This window comes from Grammomys surdaster, unplaced genomic scaffold (genome assembly GCF_004785775.1).
Source record: "Grammomys surdaster isolate TR1022 unplaced genomic scaffold, NIH_TR_1.0 125940, whole genome shotgun sequence".
Classification (NCBI taxonomy): domain Eukaryota; kingdom Metazoa; phylum Chordata; class Mammalia; order Rodentia; family Muridae; genus Grammomys; species Grammomys surdaster.
Genome location: NW_021620762.1, coordinates 2106006 through 2117349, shown reverse-complemented (window position 1 = coordinate 2117349; position 11344 = coordinate 2106006). Strand labels below are relative to the sequence as shown.

Here is an 11344-nt window from a genome sequence, read left to right as displayed (position 1 = left end):
TGTAGTTATCTGCAACTCTGTTGCCAGGGGATCTGATGCTCCATTCTCAACTCTGGCAGCAGGCATGGACCAGACACATACAAATAGATGGGGGGTGGGGGGGAGGAGTCATACACAAGATATATAATAAATAATAAAAATGTTAAGGATGATAAAACATACAGAGTAGCATATCAAGTGCTGTGGATGTCTCCTGTGCCCTTGCCATCCATGGGGCAAGGCAAGCAGAGGTCAAAGGGAAGTCCCTTTGTTCAGTGGCAGTGCATGGTGCCCCATCATCTTCTCTGAAATAACACAAAGTTCCACTATGGGAAGTCCTTCGCTGTGAGACAGAGTCTGACCTTGAACTGACCTGAACTCAGGCTGACCTTGAACTCCCGAAAACCTGTAATCCTGTGCATGTACACAGGTATGTACACACACACACACAAATGATTACATGCATTTAGTGCCACAGAGGGCTCACTGTAGTTCTGCAGTGCCTTGCATGTGTTCAATCTGACTCAAAATGTCAGGGGAGGAGCTGGATGGTGGTGGCGCACGCCTTTAATCCCAGCACTTGGGAGGCAGAGGCAGGTGAATTTCTGAGTTCGAGGCCAACCTGGTCTACAGAGTGAGTTCCAGGACAGCCAGGGCTACACAGAGAAACCCTGTCTCAAAAAAACAAATTAAAAAAAAAAAATGTCAGGTGAGCACATTGTGAGTAAGTCAGTGCTTTTGCTGGTGACGCTGGCCCTTTGGGAATCTCTCTCTATTCCTGGGGAAGTAACTTGACTGATGTTTATTTTCAAGTAAAGTATTGCTTTCAATTTTACTTTTCTTTTTAGTGTTTTCTTTTAGTTGTTGCTTTGTTTTCTTTAGAGACAAGGTTTCTCTGTATAGCTCTGGGAGACCTTGAATTTACTCTGAAGATCTATTCTCTGGAAGGGTGTGGAGGAGATTTGAATCAGGGAAAACAGGGAGGAAGGAGTGTGTGAGGAACCCTTACATCCTGTGTTGATAGTGATGGAGGGAAACCCTTGACTCTAGGCCCTGGTCAGTTCTTTGCTTTGTCACTTTGTGGGCGCTGGTACAGCCAGATGATACCTTCATCATGCAAACGCTTCCAGACTGTTCTCTCTAACGTAAAGTCATGGTTTATGTAAAAGATGAGCCGCTTCCACGTTCTGTCATAGTAGTGGTCAGAGAAACGCTCATGGCCCTCGGTGATGAATCCATAGGCGCTCACCTGCCGAAAAATAGAGGAGGAGCTGGAAAAGGAAGGGCTGCCTTCTAGGGCAGTCTGTCCCTTTATCCTGGTCCTGCCCCTAGGGCTCTGGATGCAGGTCACTTGGGAGTACATGGTCACTCCCACTCCTGTCAGAGGTTGGCAGCCTCACCTTGTCACAGAGATGAAGGGCTGTAAGCAGCAGGAGTGCCCCAGTGGTGGGGCGGTATATTCTCCAGCGGACAGAGTCCAGGGTCTTTGACCTCAGAAACCTGTTCAAAATACCCAGATTCCCAGCTGTCCAGAGCCACCCAAGGAGCAGAGGCCCATGGCCCCTCTGTGGGCTTGCTACCTTACCTGTTCTTCATGTAACGGAGAAAGTCTGGGTGCAGCAGCAAGTATCGATCCATGTCCAAAGCATCCCGGAAGGCTTCCTGAGGTCTATGCCTGTAGCCAGAGATGGATCACTCAAGCCCTGCTCTCTTACCTAGAGTGCTGGAGGCCAAGTCATGGTCATACTGTGACTGCTACCCCATCTCCAGGTGGCACAGAGGCAGTCCCCCTGACTAACCCTTTTGAAGTCAGTCACTCACTGTTCAGTCAGGCCAGAGTTTCAGGGACAGGAAGAGGGAAGTGGGTACCTGAACCAGTAAAGTTTGGTTTTTGCCATGGTCTGATTCAAAAACATAGCTTCTAGCCACTCATAGTCCCGGGCGCCTTCCAGGAAGTGTAGATATCTGATGTCCTGAAGACCAAGGAAAGCAAGCAGTCCAGGAGAACTTCCTTGAGGAGCCTGGGATGAGGGTGGCCCTCCTCTCACTCATGACTGTCCCCTGGCTCTCCCAATGCCTGAGTGGCTGTTGTCACTGCTTTTGCCCTCATGTGAACAGAGCTTGTGAGGAGCCAGGTTCCATCCATACACAAGGCACTCATATCTCTCCCCTGACCAGGGACTGTGAAGCCACGCCCAAATGCACTCATTGGTCTCTCATATCCAGGGGCTGTGTGGGCACGCCCATTCCTCTCTTCTCACCTTCCCCAGAGGCACATGCTGGAAACCTCGACTACCCAAATTGAGGATAGACTGGACCAGGGAGAAGGCAGTGAAGCCATAGAAGGACGTGCGGGTCCCCACATCCTGTTCATATCCTTTGACAACGGCTCCACTCAGTCTGTACAGAAAGATCAAACCAGATAACGATGATGGAGGAGAGACATTTAGGGGTGGGGTGAGAAACATGAAGCAGCCTGGCAGGAGTTGTAGACACACTCCATTTCCTAGATAAGGTAGGGGACATGTCTTAGGTAGGGTTTTATAGCTGTTAAGAGACACTGTGACCGCTATGCCAACCCTTATAAAGGAAAACATTTAATTGGGGCTGGTTTACAGTTTGAGAGGTTTAGTCCGTCATCATCATGGAGAGGAATATGTGGATCACAGGCAGGCATGGTGCTGGAGGAGCTGAGACTGCTACATCTTGATCCACAGACAGCAGAAGGGGACTCTGTGCCACACTGGACAGAGCTTGAGCATAGACCTCCAAACCTATCCCCACAGTGACAGACTTCCTCCAACAAGACCACGCCTCTTAACCAGGCCACTCCTCATGGGCCAAGCATTCACCTAGGTGAGTCTGTAAGGGCCATTCCTATTCAAACCACCACAGGACACTTATCAGGTCTCCCAGGAGAGCCCATCTCTACAGGCAATGGAGGGAGAACATACCGGAAAACATAGTCATGGCTGTCTATCTCTTGGCCCATACGAGAATCATTCAGGATGCCCCCATTGCCCACTACAGCACAGGTGATACATGTGAGGTACCCAGTGGGGAGGCTTGCCAGGAGGAGCTGCTGCTGGAGTACCGGAGGGAAGCGGGTCAGCACCTTCTGTACCACTGGAACAGACCATGGCTCCATTCAGAGCCCGGAAAGGAGACCAACCCAAGACAGGAAGCCAGCCACTCTTTGCCCTGAAGTAAGGACTCACGGGACTGATTGAGCTCCATGAAGCCAAAGGGCGGTGCAAAGTGCTCTAGACGGCTCCACTCGCTCTGGGTGAAGTGTCCAGAGTCCAGGAACAGAGTGATGTTGGGCAGAAAGAGATTCTGTAGCCATGGTGACTTGGAGGCCTTGATCTTCACAGAGTCGGGGCAGGTCTATGTGCAGAAAGACAAGTAAAGGTGAGGTAATTGGATGGCCTGGGAAACCATCAGCCAGGGCCTGGGTGGGCTCCATTACACACAGGCTGGGCCTGGGGGGTACAGTTCAAAAGTTCTGCCCCCTATGCTCTCTTTCACTCTGGACCCCAGGGTCTGACTACCTATCTCTCCATGTCCTGATCCACCTTGTCTTAGAAAACAGGTCCCCTAAGCTCCTAAGCAGCTACACTTGGCAATTCTGTCAGCCACATATGCATGTTCTGTTCTATTTGGATATGGCCCTGTCCTGTGTGTATACACAAATAGATTTTCAGTATCTCCATCAAGGCAGGGCTCAGAAGGATTAGGGAGGTGACATGGGGTTGAGTGCTTGCAGGTTTTCTCAAGCCTGGAGGATAGTGAAGGTTCCTGAGTGGGCTTTCCAGGGATGGCAATGTTACTGGAAGGGAAGCAGCTGGGCACTAGGCTGTGTCTTCTCGTCTGCTAGTGACACAAATATAGAATGAGAAATCATGTACTGTACCCCAAAACTGAGTACACTCCCTTCCCACATAATGTTAACCTGCCCCGGGCTTTCTTCAAGGACTCCCAGACAAATCCCTTGCAGCCTCACCTTTCTGAGTTGTCCAGACCTTGACTCTGGACTTGCCTTCTCCTCCATAGCTAAGACAGTTACAAGAAGGAAGGATGGGTCAATAACAAGTATCAGGCCAAGTACAGGAAGGGTCAAACTTATGACTGAAAGCTGAGCACAGGAGGAAAGAGCTGCTTGGGTTGGTGGTAGCGTGCAGAATCATGGTGTAGTTCCGGACTCACCGTCTGTAGGCTGCCCACATCCATGCTATAGTCCTTCTCAAAATCCCACCGAGGCTCAGACTTGAAGTTAGAGGCCTTCAGCATTTGGCTTTTTTGTGTGGTGGGGTGTGGAAAAGAGGCAGGGGATGAGGTGGCCTGGACCACTTTCTTCTTGACTGGGACAGATCCTGTGGCCATCGGTTGCTTCCTTGTTGACAGTGCTCCTGTATCTCTCGATAGGTTGTCCAGACGTTTTGGAACAGGTGTCTTTGCAGCAGGCTCTGCCTTGCTCTGAGGATTCTCTGGTGCTGGCCTTATGGGATCCAGCTTCCTCTTCTCCTCCCCCTCTCCTCCAGCTGCCTTTCTCTTCTGTTTCTTCAGGTCCACCTCCTTTGTCCTGACAGATGTTGTCTCCTTGTTGTGAACTATGGGTGGCAGTGTCATTATGGGTCCTTTAGGTTTGGCCTTTTGTAGAATCTCTTGTGGACTTGATTCATTGTTCTGTATAAAATGGTACCTGGACAGAGAACACTTGGTAAAGGCTGGATGTTACATAAGCCCGCCACAAACATCATTAGCAGGCTGAGCAGATGGCTCAGTGAGTAAGAGCGCTTACTCTGCAAGCATGAGCACATGGGTTTGAATCCTCAGCTTTTATATTAAAAAACAAAACACCACAAATACAGGCATGCAGGTGCCTGCAAGCCCACATGTTTTCCTGTTTTATCCTTCACATTATTTTACGAGACAGAGTTTCTCACTGAACTTGATGCTCACTGATTTGGGTAGTGTGGTTGGCCAACCAAACCCTACAGATCCTCTGCCTTTGAACATTGGGATTTCAGGCTAATGCCTGTTGGTGCTTAGACTTGAACTCAGGTCCTCATGTTTGTGCTCCAATACCTTTACTGTCTGCATACGTCTTACACACAAACAGAGTAAATCTAAGAAGTTCAGTAGTTCTTGGGTTCAGGACTGCTCAGTCCCCCGTGAGTCTCATGTTTCTGAGTGGATTCTGGCTTGTTGTCTCCTTAGACTGGAGTATCCCTCCTTGCTGAAGTGGCCTCTGGACACTGGAGAAATCCTCCTGTCCCCAAGATCTTCTGGCATGCCCCTTACTTGCTGAAACTATCCTCCTTTCTTCTGTAACAACTGACCAGCTTAACCTCATTACTGATAACAACAGCAGACTAACAAACACACAAGTCCCTCAGACTCCAGCTATATGTCTTGCTCTCTTCTGTTAAACTTTGTACCTCTTGAGAGCTAGTCAGAAAGAGTGGGTAAAATGGCCCCCAGGGCCCAGTCCCTGAGGTTTTTGGCGCCAGGTTGGGTAGGACCATTATTGACCTTTATGAATCTCATACCCATCACCCTTGAAAATTATGCAAGCATCCGTCTTACACAGTTGTAAAGATCAAAGTCACACACAGAGTGACTCCAGTTGTGAATTGATGTGTCAGAAAAGAGGGGGTCGCCACCTTCACAATGAGCCTCACAAAGCAAGGTAAACCTTTCACAGCTCCCTTTCAGGATTTTATTTTATTTTATTTTATTTTATTTTATTTTATTTTATTTTTGGTTTTTCGAGACAGGGTTTCTCTGTGTAGCCCTGGCTGTCCTGGAACTCACTCTGTAGACCAGGGTAGTCTCGAACTCAGAAATCCGCCTGCCTCTGCCTCCCAAGTGCTGGGATTAAAGGCATGTGCCACAAATGCCCTGCTAAAATATCTCTTGAAGTTCACTTCTTTCTTGTCCTGGATCCTCCCTGGACTTCAGTGGCTGAAGCTTCCTCCTTCAGCACTTTCTGCCAGAGGTAACTACTTAGGCAATCTCTCCACCCCTTGCCCTTGATTATCTCACTGGATGGTCCACACCCTCACCTTCTTGAAGCTGCCTTTCTGCCCTAAGAGTCCTTTGCCTCCATACCCTGGACCCACCTTTCTCCTGGGCAAGCAGGGAAGCCCTCCATTGTGACATAAGACTTCCCCATTGAGGAAGGCTGACGGATCGTTCATGTCACCTTTTCTATAGACTCCTCCTTCTCTGAAGGCCATTTACTGGCACTCAACCAACTGCATACCATCTTTGAAACTTTCCACAGAGCCTCCTAGACTCTCTCTCTTCCAGAGACCTCTCTCCATGGCAATTGTTTCCTCTGTCAATCACTTGGAACTTAATTATATGCAGTGTATTGAACATGCTTCATGTAACAGTGAATTCATGCTTCATGAATCAGTGAATTTCAGCTGATTAAAACTCGTTCTAGTTTTGAGTGGTAGTGCATACCTATAATCCCAGCACTTAGGAGGCTAAGGCAGGAGGATCAATGGGTCTGCAGCTATCCTGGGTTATAAAGTGAGACACTGTGTGTCTGCCTATGGTCAATCTGTCTGTCTATCTGCCTGCCTTTCTGTCTGTCTGTCTGTCTGTCTGTCTTCCTGTCTATCAATGTATCTATCTATCTATCTATCTATCTATCTATCTATCTATCTATCTACAAATCTATTTTTCTTTAAACAAAACTATCTACAAATCTATCTATAAATCTATCAACCTATGTATCTATAAATCTATCTATATATCTATCAACCTATCTATAAATCAATCTATCAACCTATATATCTATAAATATACCTATGTATTTATCAACCTAACTATAAATCTAACTATCCATCCATCCATCCATCCATCCATCCATCCATCTATCTATCTATCTATGTATCTATCTATCTATCTATCTATCTATCTATCTATCTATCTATCTATCTATCTATCTATCTATCCATCCTTCTAGCCACCCTCTTCTTCCTCTCTCCAGTGCTGGAATAAAACCCTGGGCCTCAAAGATGCTGGAGAAACTCTCTACCACTGAATCACACCTCCTTCCCAGTCTTTTCTCCTTCTCCAAGCCTTTCTTCAGGTTATATACGTCACAATCTGCTTGCTCTGAGGTGAAGTTACCTTGTGGGATGTCTCAGATCTTGCTGACATGCCCTCAACAGTCAAAATCTGAGGTCTTCCTGAGGAAAGCCTGCCACTCTACAGAACCCGATTCCTTTTCAGGATCTGCCCCCCACTGCTCTGACAACATCATTGTCCACAGACACATATCTGGGAGGGTGTGTTCCACTCCTTGACTCCTGGTGAAGGAGAAGCACCTGTCCCACAGCTCCCTAGGCCATGGAGACCCGGGACAGAACAGAAAACAGTTCTGTTTTCTTCCTGTGTGTTACACAATGGACAGCTGCATTGACATTCAGCCTTCAGAAGTATCTAGACAGCAATGGGCACCTAGCTGTTTACCATACCCCTTAACTCACGGGCATGTGGCATTGACTGGTTGTGGGGACCTGGAGTGATTCTGCTGGAAGCCACTCCTACTTGAAGCTTCTTTCTGTGGGGCAGTGGTGGAGCACACCTTTAATCCCAGCACTTAGGAGGCAGAGACAGGCGGATTTCTGAGTTCGAGGCCAGCCTGGTTTACTGAGTTAGTTCCAGGACAGCCAGAGCTACACAGAAAAAAACTAAAAAAAAAAAAAAAAAAAAAAAAAGAGAGAGAGAGAGAGAAGCTTCTTTCTAGCATCCCTGGAGTCCTCCAACCCCCTCCCACATCCCCATGTTGTTCTAGGGATGCCTTGACACTATGACAGCCATCCTTATCTGAAATGCACATTTGAAACTGATCTCTCAAATGACATAGATAGATAATAGATAGATAGATAGATAGATAGATAGATAGATAGATAGATAGACAGTCAAGATCAAGATGGCTGGGTAGAGGTGTATAGACCTGGAATCCTGGTACTTGGGAAGCAGAGGCTAGCAGATCTTTGTGAGTCTGAGGCTAGCCTGGTCTGCATAGCAAATCCAGGACAGACAGGAATACACAGAGAGACTTTGTCTCAGAGTCTAAACAGACACAAACACATTTTACTGTAAGAAGTAACCAAACTGAAGCTGCTTAGAAGAAAACCTCCATTTTGAGTAGGGCTCAAATAAAGTTTTAGTCCGAAGACCTCCCTGGGTAACTGATATAGTGTTTGCAGAGAGACTCATATAAATGGGTAATGTACATCCTGGTTGGCAAGTTGAGACATAAATGCTTGGCAGGTTGTCCTGTCAGAGTTGAATAACCCAACCAATGGGAACACGATAATGGGAACACAAAGACGTGTTCCAAAGGAAGTCCCCATCCCTAAATCCTGATGGGTGGGAAAACGTGGCACAGATGATTGTAGTTTTGGAGCGTAAAACCTTTGTACCATTCTGGCCTGAGGTCACATCTCATCTCCTGCATCTGTTCTGCATCCCTGACCACAGTAGTTGTCTGAACACAATACAGTTTTGCCCTCTGCTTCCATACTTACTAAACGAACCTTCAAATACGCAGTCAGCTCTGGAGTCTGTGCTGTTCTCCCTGACTGGTCAGGTTTTGCTGCCTAATTCACATAAAGGTCTTACTTTGCTGGACTCGTGTGCATGCTTGGGTTGCTTTAGATGATTAGGCTCTAACAATACCACAAGCCAAAATAAATACCTTCTAAATCAATTCTTGAAGCTTAGTGAACCAAAGGACTGAGACGTTAGCAGCAGACATAGAGGAAGTTTTGCATATTTGGGGGGAGTGTTGAACCAACTTTTCTCCCAAGTCACAATGCAATGACAATAAAAGAAAGGCACAGAACTTGAACTTCTGATCCTCCTGCCTCTGGCTCCCAAGTACTGAGATGTGCCATCATCCTAGTTTGATATCAGGAATCAGACTTTGTTTATGCTGGGCAAGCGCTCTACCTACTTGGCCTTTGGTTAAGACCCAACTTCTCTGTACTTTTTCCCTATCTTATTAGAGAATGAATGTATTGTTACCAAATGTCTACAGCAATAAAACAAAAAACAAAAAGAAGCTTTTTCACTGCGTCTGTGAAAAAGGTGTCACTGCTGGAGATGTGCGAAATGGTCTAGAAGTTCTTGTGGAGATCTCACGTGGGCACGGATTCAGAGGCTCGGCTTATCCCGACCTGTGTGCAGCCTTGACTTTTGTGACTCACTTTTCAGTGTGCAAAGTCTCTGAGACATGGGAAGCCCCCAGCCAGGAATGTGCTCTGACTCTCATGGTGTCGACTGTAAGAGCCAGCACTTCAGCTGCCCTAGTACTCACCAGCCCCTGGGGGTAACTTCCCTTGTGCTGTGTCTGCCTGCCCTCTGCAGACTCAGTCCATGAGTCTCCAGCTCCTGCCTGCTTCCCATCCCACCCCTCCAACTCTGGCTTGCCTTTTTGTACAATCCTCCTGCTATCCCTGGCACCTTGGTCAACACCACCAGCTCCTTTCAGATTCTTTATAAGACTCCTGACCTTAACACCCGTGGAACCCATAGGTGGTTCTGAGTTCCCCAGGCCTCCCCTCAGGTGTTTTTTCTGGGAATCACAGGATTGGCATCTTCTTACCTGGAATCCTTTGTGCTTGGCTCCTTAACAAAGGTGAGCAGAATAAAGATCAGTGTCAACACAGCCAAAAACAGGAAACCTTGCTTCTGGGACAGTCCTCCACAGTAGCTCTTCATGGTGGATGGCTGGTCCCTAAAAGCATGTATGATGAGAGCGAGCCTCTTGAAGCAGCAGTTACATCACTTCCTCATTCAGGTGAGGGTGAGGGAGCCCTGCCCTCCTGCATGTCACTGAGCTGCTCTGAAGAGGACAGGTCATAAATGAGGGGTGGAGTAGTGTTTTAAGCTGACATGATGGAAGGAAGAGAAACTCCTATTCAAACAAGTTTTGTTTTGATTTTTGTCTCTGAAGCCAAATTCCAGAAACTATATGAGACCATATATCTGTCATAAACACCCTCAATTTTATCTAGTCTTTTCCTCTCCCAGACTCATCCATAAGTGGGAGAAGCAGATGCATCCAGCACACTCGTGTGCTCATGGGAGAAACCCCGCACAGTCATTTTGGATGTTAGCCTCTCTGAGGTTGTGACTGGAATCTCACCAGGAAGCAGCATGTCTGACACTTGGTCTCATCCAGGGACCTTTAAAGGCTTTACCAAAGCTTCCTATAGAGGGCTGAGGAGACTCCATGTGTGAGAACTCAGGCTGCTTTTGCAGAGGATTCAGGTTCAGTTCCCAACACCCACATGATAGCCCACAACCATGTATAACTCCAGCTCCAGGGGATCTGCTGCCCTCTTCTGACCTCTGTACATTCCTGCACATTTGTGCACAGACACAGACACACACACTATGTGCATATATATATATATATATATGTATCTCTTTATATATATATATATATTGTGTGGGTATACATTATACATATATATGCATATTTAAAGGTGCTTATGGAACCTGCCCCTAAAGGTTCTATAAACAATTCTCACCCCCATGTCACAGTGGAGAAAACAGCCTCTGTGTACCAGGTGGCTCAAGACTGCAGAGCACACTGCTGGTGAGGGTCCAGATAGATTGGTCCAGAGATGGCCTTCTCAGCCTCTGCACAGAATGCTCCAAGAAATCATTCATTCTATTTGAGTTTAAAGAAGAGAGAAAAGAATCATGAGGTCCGGAGTGACACCTCAGTGTGTGAGATACTCGCTGGGGTGACACCTCAGTGGATGAAATGCTCCCTGCACAGCCACAAGGACCTGAGTTCAGGAGTCCCAGCCCCCATGCCAAGCCAGGCATGGTAGCACATGACAGCATACCCAGTGATTCTGTAGCAGGATGGAAGGTGGAGACAGAAGACTCCAAGAGCCTCACAGGCCAGCTAGACTGGTATACATCAGAAGTGGTCCTGCTTTAGACAAGGTGGGAGGTGTAACCCAATACTGGAGGTGGTATTCTGCAAACACACACACACACACACACACACACACGGAAACATGCACATAAACACGCATGTGTGCACACACACACACACACAAACACAAATATAACTTTTGGGTAAAACAATATGGCATAAAGCAATAAAAATTGGCATAAAGCAATAAAATCAGATTTTCAAAAAACAGAAGTATTATGGATTGTTGGTTCAAGGATCTTGCTTCTGGGACGCTGTATGGTACGAGTACTCGAGAGACCAAAGGTGTCACTTGAAGGTGGGGTTCTGACAGTGAAGCCCTGGGTTCATTGCTCATATCTCATTGCCTTTGTTTCTGCCCTGAAAGCCCTTGGCCTTCGT

At 47.1% G+C, this 11344-nt stretch overlaps 1 protein-coding gene across 1 annotated transcript; it reads right to left on the bottom strand.

Moving 5' to 3' along the window:
* Positions 1-918: 918 nt before the first annotated feature.
* Positions 919-9832, bottom strand: LOC114608845 (alpha-N-acetylgalactosaminide alpha-2,6-sialyltransferase 1-like). Its single transcript, XM_028752947.1, has 9 exons — positions 9614-9832; positions 4186-4681; positions 3198-3366; positions 2934-3105; positions 2241-2379; positions 1849-1952; positions 1565-1654; positions 1380-1479; positions 919-1228 (listed from the first exon to the last, which is right to left on the bottom strand). The coding sequence occupies exons 1-9, from the start codon at positions 9727-9729 to the stop codon at positions 1037-1039; spliced, it is 1578 nt and encodes a 525-aa protein (XP_028608780.1). The 5' UTR covers positions 9730-9832; the 3' UTR covers positions 919-1036.
* Positions 9833-11344: the final 1512 nt, after the last annotated feature.

Coding starts and splice junctions, on each gene's coding strand:
- LOC114608845 (XM_028752947.1), bottom strand. CDS start 9,729: ATGAAGAGCTACTGTGGAGGACTGTCCCAGAAGCAAGGTTTCCTGTTT. Junction 1,953..2,240: donor AGCATGTGCCTCTGGGGAAG/GTGAGAAGAGAG, acceptor CTTGGTCTTCAG/GACATCAGATATCTACACTT. Junction 1,655..1,848: donor ACCAAACTTTACTGGTTCAG/GTACCCACTTCC, acceptor CTCTGGCTACAG/GCATAGACCTCAGGAAGCCT.